Below are 17,463 nucleotides of genomic sequence, written 5' to 3' on the forward strand. Positions count from 1 at the left end.
TTACTACAAAAAAAAAGGGTTAAAATAAATAAAACCCATTTGCTTGGATTAGAGATTAATCAATTGAACTTTCACAGGCTGTTTCCTTTAAAATTAAATTGGCCATCGGCAAAGTGCATGCACTGCAAGAAATCCTGCAGAGGCTATCAAACGTCAAAGTGATCAAATCCTAACTAAAGAGTTGAACAGTGACAGACCTATAATCCATATTGATCAGTGTATGCACACATTGTATGGATCCCATACAGCTTTATATATTGCATTTACAACTACTGCAACATGACGATGAACTTTACAAATCTATTTACAGTAAAATCAGTTAACACATAACACATAACACTTACATGCTCACATCGATAATTAAACCGAGTGTGAAATTAGACACACCATCTGTAACACATTCAGCAAAAATATCTTCAAGTATTGGCTGGAAAAGTTCCCTGGTGGAAACCTGGATGGCTTCATACATGTTCCTGAAGCACAGAAACAAAATGATCATAGTCAATGAGCAGCATAATTGTACTGCGTTACTAGGATGACTGTCATGTGTCAAAAGGAAGTATTACCCTCTTAACTTGACCAACTTACTGTGGTGACTTTTGATGTCAATGGTGAAATTGTCACTCCATCAAGGAAAACTGCATTCAGGTAGCCCTCCCCATAAGAAACGTCCTCATCTTCATAACTGTCAACACCAATGCTGAAAGCCTCTTTCATCTTCTCCGGTATCACAAAGTTAAACATAACCACCAGGATCCCAACGATGGCGCACAGAACACCTGGAAATCCTCTCAGTTAGTAGAAATCACTAACCTCCAGTAGGCTTTGCATGCCAGAAGTATAAAAACATCTGAAATCAGTGTGAAGCTTGTTATCCTTACCTGTGGCCAGAGCCAGCCAGAATGAATGGCTGTATTCTGTTTCAAAGGAGTCAGTTCCTATGGAGAAAACACAATGTGGCACATTCATGATGGTGGAGAAGGAGGCCATGGAGAAGAAGATGAAGGCAGCGGTGGCCATCATCATGTACCCAGCGTACAGAACGACCGGCATGGAGAAGAGGATATTGGCAAGCATCCAGCAGCAAAATGCAGTCCTGGGAACGTGTTCAACCATTTTCATTTCTGCTATTTTATTTTTATGTTTTTCACAATTATCTACTGGAATCAACAGTATATCATTACAGCTTCATACTGTGAGTTACGTGCACTTACCAGAGAGTTGCAGAGGCGTATCGTCCAGAATATCTGTACCGAAAGATGAGTCCACAAGGGCTCTTGAGGGTGAATTTCTCAGCAATATACAGGATGGGATTGGGTAAACCTTTCTCCAGAGCCTCCTCATACTCTTCCTCAATAGTGTCATGCCAGCTGAACATCTCATTGTAGTCAATGGTCTCATTGAACTGTACAACAGGATTCCCTGAGAGAGAAAAGAAATGGAAACTCATGTACACGCACTATAACAGACGCACCTAAAATTCATATACAAGACGGATAAAATGACTGGTCCGACATGTTGTTTCACAAAATGGTGTGGTAGTTTTTACTTTTTATGACAAAAAATGTATGAAAAAATATTTTATCAAACCATTAGGAAACGTCTTAATCAAACATTTAAGTTGTTCAAAACATTAAAGCTGCCAGTATACGAATGTATTGTACATTACATCTACACACAAAAGCAGCAACAGTGACTCACCTCTCAGCGTTATGTTAATGCCGTACAGTCCAACATGCAAGCCGACCTCTGCGTTAACCACTGCGTTGCTGAAAGACTTGTAGGTGGCGTTTGTGGTCACTCTGGCCTCAGCCCAGTCGTTAGTAAAGTTGAGCGCTGCAGAGAAAGAACATAAGCGTTTCTCACGATGCCCGGAAACAGAAAATCTGTGATTTATTCAACACAGTGAAAAGAATAAAAAAAACTCACCCACTATCACTGCGCCTATGAACAAGCTGATAATTATTCTAAACATCCAGAGCAGCCTCTGATTGAAAAAGAAATAACAGAATAAAGATGATTTTGGGTGCTCAGGATAAAAAGATTGTCGGTATTTTGCACTTTCAGAAACCATTCTAAGAAGCACAAAGGGAGACAACGATTCTGAGGTTTTGTGATGTATTTGCAGTGAGTAATTTGATGGACTGCACTCACCGACTTCCCTCGTATCCCCGGCAGAATGAGAAGAAGACTGACCGCTAGCACAAGGAAGACCAGAATAATGGTGAGCAAGCGGCCACTGAAGATGAAGGAGGTCTTTTGTAGAGGGTAGAATGGGTAAACGTCATCATAGAAAGTCATCTTAGCTCCTGATCTTAGGGACGCAGCTGGGACTAGACAGAGTAACAGAGAGGACTGTGTTAGTGGCGGGATTCTCAGTTTCCTCCAGATGCAGAGATAGCAGCCCTTGTTTCTTACAGTAGATAAGGGGTGGGACATAACTACCACCATGTAACATTGCACGTGATTAAGTGCAGGCATGTCTGACTGTTGCGATAGCATTGAACAATCCTTGGCACTCGGTATCTTTACTGCAAAGAAAGAAATGCATTTGTATGATGCACAAGGGCACGCATTTCTATACATCCATTTGACCAGTCCGTGTAAATGTAAACAGGTGCTCTTAACTTGGCTCCATCGTGATTTTAATGCATTCATTTGGACCTAAGTAAATAGGAAAGTTTCAAAGAGTCTAATAAAAGTCAATTGAACAGAGAAAAGGTAAAAGACAAAAGAGGTTTCTTACCTGAAAGCTGAAAGACCAGGGCTGAAGAGGAAGAGACTGAGGTTTGATGTTGAGGGAAGATACACTTCTTTTATAGCACCCGTGCCCTCTGTGTCACTGAGGAGGAGGTCGCATAAACTGGAACGCTGTGGGAAAGAGGTGTGATCCAGAGAAGATGACCATTCCCATCTGGGCGACAGAGGTCACACGCAGGCTGTGATAAGCCGTGCCACACCTGCACCTGTGCTCCTGCACTACTGCTGCACCGCATTTCACCCTCTACAGGAGGTAAGACTCAACTATTTCACCTTCTCTTATCACATATAAAGCGAATAAGGAAACACGACACTGTCTTTGAATCTTGAGTTTGCAGAGTTTTGTAAAGTTTTGCTGTTCAGTTAAGCACACATAGGGTGTCGGCTGTTGAATCAGACTTCCCGGCTTTTCTTTCTACTTTCTGCCAAAACAACTTTATATATTAATGTACTTTATCTTACATGGAAATTTGACCGCGATATAACAGTAAATGCTAGTTACCTTCAGCTTGTCTTCAGTACTCAGAAGCCCTTCGCTCCTCTTGGCTGAAGCCTGACCAGAGGAGCATCCCACGCATCAATGGATTTGCGTAAACGGCTTTGGAGTATCTTTGCAGTGGTCGGCTCGGTGCTCATTGACTGTGAAGGTGAGTAGACGGCGGCTGTGGCTCATACTCCCTTCACCCAACTCAGTCAACGCAGAGAGTTGACGGCGAGGGGAGGCGCTGTTCTAAACCCGCCCTGTGTTGAACAGATTCGCGCTGCGAGGTGACCTGGGAGGCTGCACGCTTCGACGGCTGGTACAACAGCCTCGGGGGTCCCCGGCGCGGAGCCGTCGGTAAGTCGCGGAGTCAGCAGGGCGCGCGGCGGCAGCTCGGCCTGCCGACAACACACCTGGTCACCGCACTGTGTTTGTGCCTCGCGCAGGCTCTCACCTCGTGCGTCTCGAGCCGGCGCGTTACTGGGACGGAGTCTACCAACCGGTCCAGGAGCCGCTGCTGCCCAACCCTCGCAGGCTGAGCACCCTGCTGGCCGAGGGGCCCTCTGGTCTGCCCTCCACACGCAACCAGACCGTGCTCTCTCTCTTCTTTGGTAAATATATTGCATTTTGCTGCATTGGCCCGCACTATACGATGATTAGCCTAAGTGTGCAAACTGGGGATACAAGCCTGTAGGACACTGTTCCAGCAGGAGTTGTAATAATCTACCAACATGGCACGCTGATATTCTCCCAGGTGCAACACAGAGGTATCTTTTTAAGGTAATTATATGGTGGATAGTACAATAATACCCTTACTAGTGTTTATCTAACAGTTTAAATAAGTGGAAAACTCACAGTATTACATTACAGTGATACTGATTTCGCATTGACCTTTGCTTTCAAAGCAGATACAGGCTGACACCAATGATATGCCAACATATCAGCCTTTTTGGTTTTCTTGGTATGTCTATGATTGGCTGTGCTCCAGTGTTGCACTCCAATCTGATCCCCAGTTTTATCACGACTACTGACAATGCATTAACTTAATAATACAGCAGGTCATTGCTTTTTGAAGTAATTCACTTTTCTTGGTTATCTTTTTCAGGTTATCATGTTGCTTTCGAAATTTTTGACTCAAGAACTCCTGGGTGTCCACCTGAGTTCATGAACATCCCAGTCCCAAAAAGCGACCCTGTCTTCGACCCGACCGGCACTGGAACAGTCCTGCTGCCCTTCCAGAGAGGACCGTGGGACAAAGACTCTGGACAGAGCCCCAGTAACCCTCGCACACAGGTGCTGATTATTGACTCCTATAAATATGAAATAACATGTTTGTTAAAAGTATCGCCAAACTGCAGCCCCCAGAAACAGTCAGGAACGTGAGCGGTAAGTTAAGAACTGTAACAGATCAGGCAGTTCTGGAGGGCACTTTACATTACGTTACCCTACTTTTCCATTTCTTGAAGTGCAATAATTTGAGAAAGACAAATACAACACATGCAGGTCAACCTGGTGACGGCGTGGATAGACGGCAGCTCCATCTATGGCCCCTCCGCATCCTGGTCTGACTCTCTGAGAAGCTTCTCAGGAGGGCTCTTGACCTCGGGCTCTGAGTGGAACATGCCAAAGCAGGGAGGAGGACGCAATCTCATGTGGAGCGCTGCTGACCCCTCTACAGGAGAACGCGGACCCCATGGCCTTTATGGTGAGATATGTTATATTTTAAACTTCTGACCTGCACCAAACACTGTCTGCAAAGAATTCATTTTATCATCCACTGAGTACCTGACAGTGGGGTTTACCTGGTCAGGGGCATTTTATAAACAGGTCAGGGGAGCTGGTTATCGCAGAAATATCCACTCAACTGACTCCTACTGTAGGTCATTGATTAAAGGAACAGTTCACTCAAAAACACCATCAAACATAAAATGACCTTACCTGAAGTGCAGTACATCCAACCAAATAGTTAAGTGTAATTTATTGTAGAAATACCGGCTGGAGCTCAACCCAAAGCACTGGAGCTCAGTGACATTTAATTAATGGTCTTTAAAGCCCCAAAACCCAACAACAGCAAGGTCTCTTTCCAAGTAGAATGACACAGTTGTTCACAATAATCCACAGCTCTGGCTGTGAGCATTTCCTTCTCCTTAAAACAGTAATTTTCAGTGAAAGGACGTCATTATATGTGGAAGCTGATATTTTTTTTCAGAGAACTCCAAATCTACAAATGAAATGCATATTTCACTCAAGATAAAAATTGAATGTGTTTTATTGTTTCTTTGGCTGAACTATACTTTATAGCAGAACATCTACTATCTATACTCTATTCTCGTACTGTATTTGGCAATACCCACCCACTCAATACTGCAAGCTGCCAAAAACAAACAGCAAGAATTCTTTGCAAATATTATTTCACTGAGGTCAGCTTTGATCAGGGTTGCAGCCTGCAAGGCTGAGTCAAGAGAGGCCCAGCCTGACGTGTGTTATGACTCTTTAATTATTGTGTAAAAGGCTTGTCACACTCACCACAGTAAATCCCTCTCTCTATAGCAAAGAAGACGACATACAGGTGTCATTAAAAACCAGTGTTTTGGTGGTTGTGCTGATAAAGGTGTGTGGTTATTATCTGGGGTGGAGGCGGAGGATCGTCTCCTGTTGTCACCGCTCTGTTGTAACGTCCTTGAAAACAAACAGCCAAATTATCATTCCATTAGTGGTCAGTGATCCTCATCAATCAATGCAATGGGAGCGTGACACCGATAAGGAGTAGAATACAGTATCTGTGAATTTTTTGGACAGTTTTCTATATAAAAAACATTATGTATACTAGAAGATAGTACTAGGTGATATTGGCCCCATTACATATATATCAGTATCGGCATATATGTTGTCAAATATTTGCTGATAGGAAAAAATGCAGAAAAAGGTGCTTGGGGTAATTTAAAATGGTGAATATACATAAATCGATTAATCTTTACAAAGAGAAAAGATGCCTTGTACCAAATTTAATTTCCATTTGTAGTCCATGGGCAGGTCAAGAGAAACAATAAAACACATAGCAAAACCTATGATCTCCACTCCGCATGGACCAACAACCTACCAACTTTATATGCATATATATATACATTGGGATCCAAAAGTCTGAGACCACTTTCCTATTCACTTGAATGGGAAAGTGGTATTAATGTATACGTAGTGGTATATGTACTATGTCGCCTCCAAACTGGATATATCTATATCCAGTTTGGAGGCTACATAATATAATATAATATAATATAATATAATATAATATAATATAATATAATATAATATAATATAATATAATATAATATAATATAATATAATATAATATAATATAATATAATATAATATAATATAATATAATATAATATAATATATACACACATATATATTTATATGTAAAGATATATCCAGTATCGGTCGGGCTCTAATATATACAGTCATTTTATTGCTTATTGTATCGTAACAAAATTCCCTATAATTTGTGGCATCTTCTTTGTTCAGAGTTGGGAAATGCCTGGGGCAATGAGAACCTGTTCACGGCAGCAGAGGGGATTATCTGGTTTCGCTACCACAATTATGTAGCCTCCAAACTCCATGAGGAACACCCAGAGTGGTCAGACGAAAAGCTGTTTCAAAACGCCAGGAAGACCGTTGTGGCCACATTCCAGGTAGAGGGAAAAGTCTCCATGTAATCCTCTCGCTACACAGGTGCTGATTTAATTTGCACTCTGGAAAGACTGAGGTTGCATCAACGCCAGGTGGTCGTGATTTTATGCATGAAATTGATGGTTTTAGTTTAAGGACGAATGCATCATCTCTGACTTGTTCAATTAGCTTTTCCCTGCAAGTACTGCCTTGAACAACAGTACACACACTTTTTCTACTTCTATTGAAAACAATAGTGGTTCCAATCAAGTAATATTTTAAGTCATATCAAACCCAAAATAGAAATTGAAGGTCATAAAATCACTCACTTTATCCTTTTATGAAATAGTTTGATTTGTATTATGGATTCAAAAAAAGCTGCAACAACTTTTATCGCTGCTATTTCCCCTAACAGAATATTGCTGTCTACGAATGGCTGCCTGCATATCTTGGAGACAAAAAGCTTCCTCCTTACCCAGGTAAAGATCAGCCAGACTGCGTGTGCGTACAAGTGGAGGGGAACAGGTAATGCACCGGTGACCACAAGCCGTGGTGAGGTGAGCTGCCGCTGGTGTTTGACAAGTATGTGCTCTGTCAGCAAGGCATCACAGCAGAAGGCTCCTTCTGCTGAATAAGCAGCCACAGCTGAAGAAAGTTAAAGGGACAATGGTCAGATGACCCCATCACCTTAATCACTCTACATTTTTGCATCTATACTGCTTTTGTTGTCTCACTGGAGGAGATTTGCCCGCACAAAGATTCTTTCTAACTACTCACTTGTAGTTTGCCAAGTTAATTTTTCTTGTTACTCTCCTTCTGTTGTTTTGTGTATGGCTGCAGGATACCAGAAGTTTGTTGATCCAGGGATCTCTCCCGAGTTTCAGGCTGCTGCCATACGATTTGGTATCACTATGGCCCCACCTGGCGTTTACATGAGGTAGTGATTCTTTTTTCCCTGTGGCACACTGTGAAAAATCAAAGCTCACTACTGTCAATGTGCTGCTGTGAACAGTGTCAAACACAAACTAAAACACAATAAGTGTTTTCTTTAAGAAATATAGTCTATTGCATCATTTCTCCTTTTTCATACAGAAACAGAACCTGCCATTTTCGGAAGATTGTCAACATAGATGGCAGCTTATCACCAGCAATGCGTCTTTGTAACAGCTTTTGGAAACGTCAGGTATATGACGATCATACTTCTGCAATTTTCATAAGAGTGCAAGGAAGAATTTGACAGTAAATTGACAGGTGTGCTCAATTAAATACTACATGTGATTCTCACCACAAACCTTTTTTCCACCACCCTCCTGTATGACGTTGTCTTTGAATCAGAGCAGAATGATTTATTTATGGAGACAGTGGGAAAGTACAGGGGTATTTCTGGCCGAATTTGATCCAGGATCTTTGTTGCCTGAGAAGCAGGGAAATAAACCATTGCATGTCTCTAAGCACAAATGAGGAAGTTTGAAAAAAATGTTCTGCCTTTGTTTTAATTACAACAACTTTACATGTATTTCTGTAGAGAAAAAACAACATCTGAACTTTTTGTGGGGCTGAAATATAACAGTCTCAACTCAATACATTTCTCTTTGACAAATTCACACTACTGTGTTTCGTGTTATAGGTGGCGCATGCCTAATGAGTGGGATATTTATTTCTGTTTATTGTTTCTGTTGGATGTGGATCGTTTAGAGATGTTTTAAGGATGGAATGAGGAAATACTTGCTGTGATGGATGCTGGTTGTTTCTCTACAAAGAATCTCTCTGAAGAACTGGTGTAGTCAGCTTCTACTTTTTGATACCATCTGTTAGAGAGAGGAGATTTTGGTACATTATATATTAATGCTGTGTCTTTTCGTTTCCAGACACCCAATGTGAAGACAAGCCAGGATGTAGACGACCTCCTCATGGGCATGGCTTCCCAGATTGCAGAGAGAGAAGACAATATTGTTGTGGAGGACCTGAGAGGTTTTAAATCTGTTTTATTCAGTGACTGGATCTTTCTACATATAATTCATCAATACTTATTCAAGTCATAAATGAATATCCATTCTGATTTGATTTATACTGTGATAGACTACATGTACGGACCCCTAAGGTTCACCCGGACTGATCTGGTGGCCATGACCGTCCAGAGAGGAAGAGACTTTGGCCTGCGAAGTTACACCGAGGTCAGAAAAGCTCTGGATCTGCCTTCTGTAAAAACATTTGAGGACATAAATCCTGAGCTCAACAGCACCAACCCACAGGTAAAAACTGCAGTATCTCAAGCAAAAAAACGTCTTTAAACAAAAACTTTAACAGTAACTCTGTGAATTAAACTGTCTTGTATATAGTTGCTCCATGATGTTGCGGAACTGTATAACAGAGACATCTCAAACCTGGAGCTTTTCCCCGGAGGTCTGCTAGAGTCTCTCGACGGTCCCGGTCCAGTTTTCTCCGCCATAATCTTGGACCAGTTTGAACGCATCAGAAATGGAGACCGCTTCTGGTTTGAGAACAAACAGAATGGGTAAGCTCCCCACTAAAGGACATTAAACATACAGTAGAAATAACTGTAATATAGTCTCAATCCTACAGTAGTTTGTGATTGATCTCACTTAACTGTTTGTGTTATTTCAATCCACTTATATCATGTTGGCCAGTCAGTTCACCACTTCACAGGTTTTTACTCACTTTGGGTGTTTTCCAGTTTGTTCACAGATGAGGAGCTCCAGACGATCCGCAACATGACGTTTCGTCACGTCCTTGGAGCAGTCACCAGTGCTGAGGCCACCGATATACAAAATAATGTGTTCTTCTGGAGGGATGGTACACCATACAACATTTGTATCATAGGAATAGATCAACATCAGATTTAATGAATTACTAAAGAGAAATCTCTCTGTTGCCTTAGGTGACCCTTGTCCTCAGCCCACACAGCTGAATGCCTCAATGCTCTATCCCTGCACCAATGCTACCAAACTCAATTACTTTGATGGGAGTAAAGCTGGCTTTGGGATATTTATCGTTGTTCTGTTCCTCTTTCCTGTTGGTCAGTATCACACTCACAAATCTATCTCTTTTTGAACTGCAATAATACTGGTATCACTCATAAAAAGTTTGATCAGTTTTGATTGTTTTACCCTCACAGTGAGCTTTCTAGTGGCCTGTATGGTGGCATATCTTCGCAAGTACAGGTACAGGAAGTTCCAGAGAAGAAGAAGAGTTGGTTCCCGAACAGAGGAGCCAGCTGTGGGCATCCCTGGTAAGAACCAATGTGGAAGTAAAAAATCCTACCAATACTTTATTTGCAGCATCCAGTGTTAATAAAAACATAATATCTAGCAGTCAGTTATTATTGAGCAGCAGCTGATGATCAGCAGCTATGATATACGGCTATGCAGGCCTTCAGCAATGTATCAACACGAGTGTAAAACTGAGCTGATTATATGAATTCAAGTTTTAACTTCGGACAGTTAGATACTAAAGTCAAGTATCAGCATTAAGTCAGCTACAAAACTCAAATGATAGTTGACATTAGGCTCATTATAAACACTAGACAAGGTGAACTCAATTCATAATCAGTTATTCACAGGTGACAGTGAAACCAAAATGCCTTTGCCATTATCTCTACTGCCGGTATCTACTGTTATTTTACACCCGTCTTCAACCTCTTTTCATTCTGCTTTTGCCCTCCAGCCTGTGAGTGGCAGGGCCATAAAAAACCTCTGCAGACTGTCAGCGTGGAGGTCGATGAGAAGAGGAGGCTTCAGGTCTTTGACAGATCTGGACCTGCTCTGCGCCGCCTCAATCTGGGCAACCAGGACTACCTAGATGTCCGTCCCTCTAAGGACCGTCAGCGTAAAGCTCTGTTGCTCAAAGTACCCAAAGAGTATGACCTAGTGAGTAGCTGGAAATGGGAGGGGATGGGTTTGCACCTTCAGAGTTTGATCTGAAAACGCAGCCGTAGTCTGATTCAAGTTGCAAGTAAAAAAACTGTTTCAAAAAGCGTTGTTGGTGCTGCATCGTCTGCAAGCATGTACAGCCAAATTCTGTGTTCACATTTTAGATTGTCTGCAGTGTATGCACCTCCAGCGTTCTCTCTTACACACTCAAGTTGCCTATACTTTTATTTCTCACTTCACCAATTGTTGTTCTGCAGATGTACCTGATCTACATCACTTTTATCTCCTCCCAATCCTGTTTATCTTCCTCCAATGTCCTCTGCACATCCAGGTGCTGTTTTTTGATGACGAGAGCAAACGTACAGCATTTGTCAGGCACCTGGTGACAGACATTGGGCTGGAGATTAGAGTGAAGGAGATGAGAGAGAAGGAACTGTTGAAGGAGGCTTTAACCAGAGAGCAGAGGGCTCAGATTGTGGAAGCTTTCATTAGACACGCTTTCTCTAAGGTACCGTCAGCCTCTGGATGTTTATCTCATCCTCTGCTCTGTTACAGCGGCAGCAGCTTTAAGCTCAGCCACAAAATGTCGTCAAATCTCGTTTGAGGTCAAATTAGGTCCAACCTCAAGCCAAAAGAACTTGTTGGTCATGATGGTGACCTCATATGTGACGATAACCTCAGCTGATGTCAGTGATATTACTGATGACACTATGGTGACATATAATGACACTGTCCCTCTGATGCACAGGTCTTGGAAATCGAGAAGTGTGACGCTGGTGACATCAGTGGCTTTTCCCATGAGAAAGCCAGAGAGGTTCTCCGGTGCGAGCTGACAGCATCTGAGTTTGCTGATGCGTTGGGCCTCAAACCTGACTCTTTATTTGTGGACTCCATGTTCACACTAGCTGATAAAGATGGAAACGGTTACCTCTCCTTCCAAGAGTTTCTTGATGTGATGGTTATCTTTATGAAAGGTAAAACCCTGGGCTCCAAAATACTCTACCTCTTTGGGTCTCCAGATGTGCTATCACATAGGCACCACATCGTACTTTAAGTTCATTTAAAAGAACAAAACTGATGCTATATATGTTAGCAATGAATTTGTGCAGATGTTTTACATCTTAAATTTCTGTCACTTTTTATATTAAAAAATCCTAACAATTCAGGGTGAATTAATGCAAGAGAGGAAAACAGTATTTAGACCATCATTTGAAACTTTTTACTGAATCTAATTATAATCAGTTTCATCAGCAACAAATGAAAATTAATTTACAGAACAAATCCATACATACATCAAGTAAAGAAAATTTCAATTTGATTACAGGATTTATAGACTGATGTTGCTTAGATTTAGATTTGATACCAAATATTGGCATCAACTAGCAAACAGTATTAGATCTTGATGATATGTGTATTTGTCTAGGGTCTCCTGAGGAAAAATCCAAACTGATGTTCTCCATGAACAACATTGGTGGAAGTGGTTTCTTGTCAAAAGAAGAATTTGCCAGGATGCTCAGGTTTGATCACCACTTTTTTTTTCATGCCTGAGCCAAGTCTCTTGTTTTTTCTTTTTTTGTTTGTTTGTTTGTGTGATTGGTCATCGCCACCGTTTTGATGTACTGTAGGTCTTTCATTGAAATCTCCAACGGTGTCCTGTCAAAGAGCCAGGCAGACGAAGGCATCAAGGCCATGATGGAGGCTGCAGGCTTTGATGACAAGGAGAAAATCTCATGGGAGGACTTCCATTTCCTCTTGCGGGACCACGAGAATGAGCTTCAGTTTGCTCAACTCAATGTCAAAGGTCGTAGAAAGTTTGTCTAAGAAGATCTTTTTTTTATATCCTAATTTCTCTGACCTTGTCTGATGAATTATGCATCTGCTGTGTGGGCAGGGATGGAGAAACAGGGGAAGAAGCGGCTGAGCCGAGACCAAAGAGTGTCCTTCATCTGTCCAGCAAACAGGTAAGAGAACAGGACACACAGTCTGTAATTTGTCATCCTGATAACTAATGTAACAACTGTTGCTTCACTCAGACAAAAAAATCCCTTTAGAGAAAAAATAATGACTTACTTTAACTCATTAAATTGCATGTGATTCTTGTGATTATTGTTTCCAAGCTCACAATGGGATTTTTGTTCACTTTCTGTTTGCAGCAACATCAAGACAGATGGACAGGAGATACGTAGACGGAAAAAGTATGCCTCCTGCTTTATCTTCCTGCTCCTGTACATGATTTTCTAAGTGAAAACTGAGGAATATTTAGAAAATAAGATGTTTAAATTAAGTTAACTTAAAATGAACCAATACTGATGATTCTCACCATCTTATTATTGCAGCAGTATGGTGTATTTTCATATTAGTATATCTGATTGTTGTCATATATTTACTGTCGTATAGTCAAAACTTTTCCCTTTTTTAAGTTCCTTCTGTGTAAATATGCCCTGCTTCCTCTGTGGTTTGGATGACCTGAATATGGATAAATGCTTCGCAGCTAAATGATAGAGATAGACAGAATATTCACTAAACAAAGTCGAATGGATTTGAATATTTTCAGGTCAGGCGTCAACACTCCGAATGTCTATGTGAAGCCCAAGCGTGAGCAGTACATAAGGAACCCAGTCCGGCAGAAGATCCAGCATTTCAAGCGTTTCATTGAGAATTATCGCCGTCATATCGTCTGCTTCCTCATCGTATACGGCATCTCGGCTGGTGTGACACTTGAAAGATGTTACTGTGAGTTTTCTACTTCCTCACTATTCCTTGTTGATGTACTATATTCCTTCAGTACCCCCTAGCTTCACATACTTTTTGGTCTGAAAAAATACTGTGTTCAGACTACGGTTTGCAGGCTGAATCTACAGGTATCCCTGAGACTTCAGTGGTGGGCATCATCGTCTCCCGCGGCTCAGCGGCCGCCATCTCCTTTCTGTTTCCCTACATGCTCCTCACCGTGTGTCGTAACCTCATCACGCTGTGCAGAGAGACCTTCCTCAACCGATACATCCCCTTTGATGCCGCCATTGACTTCCATCGCTTCATGGCCATGACTGCTATCGTCCTTTCAGGTTGGCAGAGAGAAGTAGAGAGTATTACAGAAATGATAGTAGAGAGTAGTGATGGAAAGTTAAGTTTCGATGTCTTCACCTTTACATTATATTTTGAGTGCTCATTCCTATTCTTGTTCTCGCTATAGTTGTTCATACTTTGGGCCATGTGGTCAACATCTACATCTTCTCCATCAGTGACCTCGGCATCCTGTCTTGTCTGTTCCCCAGAGTCTTATCCAACAATGGGTAATGTTGGAAATATCTGCCTGATTTTAGTAATTGTGTTGTACACTATGCAGCAAAGCTGTGGTATGTGGCATTTTGCTAAATATCAGTGTGTTTTTATTTTAGGTCTGAACTTCCTCCCAAGTGGTCGTGGTGGTTCTTTGAAACTGTTCCAGGTATTATAGGAGACTGATTTTAGACCTTCAGTGGGGATACAGTACGTGGGCTGTTTGTAATACTACTCTATAATCCTGTTTTTATGCTCTGATTTGTCCTTCTCCTAGGGATTACAGGCATCTTGCTTCTTTTTACTTTTTCATTTATGTATGTTTTTGCCTCACACTATTTCCGTCGCATCAGTTTTCGTGGATTTTGGATCACACATTACCTCTACATCGTCGTGTACATTCTAGTAAGTAGTTTTCTGCACTCTGCAGTAAGTTGGATTTCACGATGAAAGGGAAGTTTCACTAGTGGTGTAATGCTGGCTTTGTTTTCATCCAACAGACAGTTATTCATGGCAGCTTTGCCCTCCTCCAAGAGCCCCGATTCTACATTTATCTAATCCCTCCTGCACTTCTTTTCCTGCTGGACAAACTAATCAGCTTGAGCAGGAAAAAGGTGGAGATCCCGGTGGTCAGAGCTGAGCTGCTGCCTTCAGGTTATACTTGAGCATCTACTGTAAAATCACCATGGAGTCTTTAAAATGTCTCACTATTCTCAGTCTTTCCTTGGTTTTAGTCTTTGCTAATGAAATTCTTCACTGAACTCACGTAACGTGTTTGTGCATTGTGCATTGTGCATTCGAGTTTACACCTCCCTTGGCTGTGCTACCTGTAGGTGTGACACATCTGGAGTTCAAGCGACCACAGGGCTTCGTGTACCGTTCAGGCCAGTGGGTTCGCATAGCGTGTCTGATGTTGGGCACAGATGAGTACCACCCATTCACACTGACGTCAGCCCCTCACGAAGAGACCCTGAGCCTGCATATCCGAGCTGTGGGGCCCTGGACCAGCCAGCTTAGAGAGCTCTACACCGAAGAAAGCCTGCTTGAGCATGGAGCCTATCCAAAGGCAGGCCACTGAGTTATTATGTGTGTGTGAATAGTTTCATCTGCTTTTCCAATTTTTTGTCTTTTCAGACATTCTTATCCATATTTCATTTGATCCCAAGCTGTACTTGGATGGCCCGTTTGGTGAGGGCCATCAGGAATGGATTGACTTTGAGGTGTCTGTTCTGGTGGGAGGAGGAATTGGAGTCACTCCATTTGCTTCCATCCTCAAAGACCTGGTGTTCAAGTCCTCCATCAAGTCCAAGATTCAGTGTAAAAAGGTGCAGCTTAAAATCAAACCTACAGTCTATTTAATCTCGACTTCCTCCCTGAAGCGTTATTTATTTTTTCAAGAAGCTCACTTTATAAACAAAATTTTGCTAACAGTCACTGATTGTTTGAAGGTGTACTTCATCTGGGTGACACGAACTCAGCGTCAGTTTGAGTGGGTTTCAGACATCATCAGGGAGGTGGAGGAGATGGACACCCAGGAGCTGGTCTCAGTCCATACTTACATCACTCAGGTGGCCGAGAAGTTTGACCTCCGCACAACCATGCTGGTGAGATCTGCAGTCGCTATTGCAAAGAATCACAAAGTGGACTGAAATGCTGCTGAATATTTAATAAACATTAATTTGACTAATGTTATTAATATTAAAGGAATAGCTTGACATTTGGGAAGAAATGGTTACAGACTTTCTTGCCGAGTTAGATGTTCGTTCAGTATGAAACTAAAGCCGGCATCCATTTATTTTAGCTTAGCGTATACACTGGAAACAGGGGGAATCAGATAGCGTGGCTCTGTCTGAAGGTAATAAAAGCGCCTCTGAAGAGCATTTATTACCGTGTTATATCCCGTTTGTTTAACCCATACAAAAAGTCTCAGCTAGTTGCCTGGCAAACTCACGGTTACGACAGGGCTCCAAGAAGTCAATGCTCCTGCCCAAGAAATATTCCCGCACAAAACTAAAAAAAAATAACAGCTTGCTGTTTTTACACGCTGTTTTTGTTTGTATTAAATGACGAGTGATGAAATATTAATTGGTGAGTTTAAGAGGTTCTGGCAGGCAGATTTTGTTACCTTTGGACAGAGCCAGGCTATCTCATCTACATGTAAGTCTTGGCAAGAACGTGAGTAAGCATATTTCCCAACATGTTGAACTGTTCCTTTAACATTAGATAATGATGGAAACCACTAATTCCTGTCTTTGTAATATGTGGACAGTATGTGTGTGAGCGCCACTTTCAGAAGGTGTGGAACCGCAGTCTCTTCACTGGCCTGCGATCCATCACCCACTTCGGTCGTCCGCCCTTCGTGTCCTTTTTCAGCTCACTGCAGGAAGTTCACCCGGAGGTCAGCCCTTCATTTTCATCTACCTCGTGTTTGTCTGAAACTTTGCTCAGTACACCAGCCTGGACAAAATTGACAAGTTATTTTAACTTTTAGATTTTTCTTATTTTCCTTAGGTGGGTAAAATCGGTGTATTCAGCTGTGGACCACCTGGACTGACCAAGAATGTGGAGAAAGCTTGCCAGCAGATGAACAAGAGGGATCAGGCCCATTTCATGCATCACTATGAGAACTTCTAACTTGTCCTCAGCACTGGATGGCTGTACATGGTTACAAAAGGAACGAGGAGCCACTTTACACCAGAGAATACAGGTGAATGTAGCAGTTAATGAGAAATACTCTTCCAGACACAATCACAGAGCGATTGTTGGAAGATTTTATGTAAATTGAAAGATACTTGTTGCCCACTGATTAATCGGACTTCTTCCTTACACATTTGGTGTCTAATCATTAATACTATTATTACATTATTTTCAATCAGTCAAGGATGGGAATTTTCATTTCATATAATGTCCAAAAAATACAGGCTTTCATTCATAATTTATGTCAAATCATTGTTGTAATCATCATGCATCATGTGAGTTTTTTTATTTAGTGTTTGACTCAGAAATTGAATAAGTGAAGTTTGCAAAACATTGTTCTATGTTTTTGAGATCATTATGTGTGACTGATTTTTTTGTGATTGATTTATTGTGCTTTTGTGTTAAATATCTGGAACAAATAAATTACGATACATATTTGTAACTGTCATGTTGACCAGTGTTTCTGTCCCAAAGGAGAACCACTATGACACACTCAGCTCACAGATTTAACACTAGCTTTCAATGTTATGTCTTTGTTGTAGGACATTAGATTATGTAAGGACCTGTGGGGTTTTGTTCACTGAAAGTTACCTAAATTCTGCTGTTGGCTCCTTCTGATGCCTCTAGCTTTTGGCCTACTACCATTACACTTGAATTAACCCAAACTAAATTTGATTTGTTGGTTGA

General features: G+C 41.6%; 2 protein-coding genes across 3 annotated transcripts; one reads left to right on the forward strand and one right to left on the reverse strand.

The window, feature by feature from the left end:
- Positions 1–53: 53 nt before the first annotated feature.
- duox2 (dual oxidase 2) lies at positions 54–3,463 on the reverse strand. Its single transcript, XM_040134276.1, has 9 exons — positions 3,263–3,463; positions 2,747–2,871; positions 2,155–2,333; positions 1,930–1,987; positions 1,702–1,836; positions 1,215–1,422; positions 882–1,096; positions 589–779; positions 54–473 (listed from the first exon to the last, which is right to left on the reverse strand). The coding sequence occupies exons 3-9, from the start codon at positions 2,299–2,301 to the stop codon at positions 462–464; spliced, it is 966 nt and encodes a 321-aa protein (XP_039990210.1). The 5' UTR covers positions 2,302–2,333; positions 2,747–2,871; positions 3,263–3,463; the 3' UTR covers positions 54–461.
- duox (dual oxidase) lies at positions 3,280–17,182 on the forward strand. 2 transcript variants are annotated; one of them, XM_040134274.1, is made up of 33 exons: positions 3,280–3,407; positions 3,515–3,598; positions 3,688–3,852; positions 4,347–4,534; positions 4,745–4,946; positions 6,767–6,933; positions 7,326–7,389; positions 7,751–7,847; positions 8,003–8,093; positions 8,779–8,881; positions 8,990–9,162; positions 9,250–9,425; positions 9,606–9,724; positions 9,810–9,947; positions 10,047–10,160; positions 10,595–10,797; positions 11,132–11,308; positions 11,549–11,774; positions 12,224–12,317; positions 12,426–12,601; positions 12,692–12,761; positions 12,954–12,995; positions 13,355–13,533; positions 13,635–13,865; positions 13,994–14,093; positions 14,199–14,248; positions 14,357–14,484; positions 14,580–14,733; positions 14,913–15,145; positions 15,246–15,404; positions 15,528–15,683; positions 16,349–16,477; positions 16,591–17,182. In XM_040134274.1, exons 1-33 carry the CDS (start codon positions 3,341–3,343, stop codon positions 16,711–16,713), a joined length of 4,578 nt encoding a protein of 1,525 aa, XP_039990208.1. In that variant the 5' UTR covers positions 3,280–3,340; the 3' UTR covers positions 16,714–17,182. The 2 variants fall into 2 exon arrangements, with proteins under 2 accessions (XP_039990208.1, XP_039990207.1); XM_040134273.1 differs by lacking the exons at positions 3,280–3,407; positions 3,515–3,598; positions 3,688–3,852; positions 4,347–4,534; positions 6,767–6,933 and having other exon boundaries at positions 4,826–4,946.
- The last annotated feature ends 281 nt before the right edge of the window (positions 17,183–17,463 follow it).

Source organism: Xiphias gladius, chromosome 8 (genome assembly GCF_016859285.1).
Source record: "Xiphias gladius isolate SHS-SW01 ecotype Sanya breed wild chromosome 8, ASM1685928v1, whole genome shotgun sequence".
NCBI classification, from domain to species: domain Eukaryota; kingdom Metazoa; phylum Chordata; class Actinopteri; order Istiophoriformes; family Xiphiidae; genus Xiphias; species Xiphias gladius.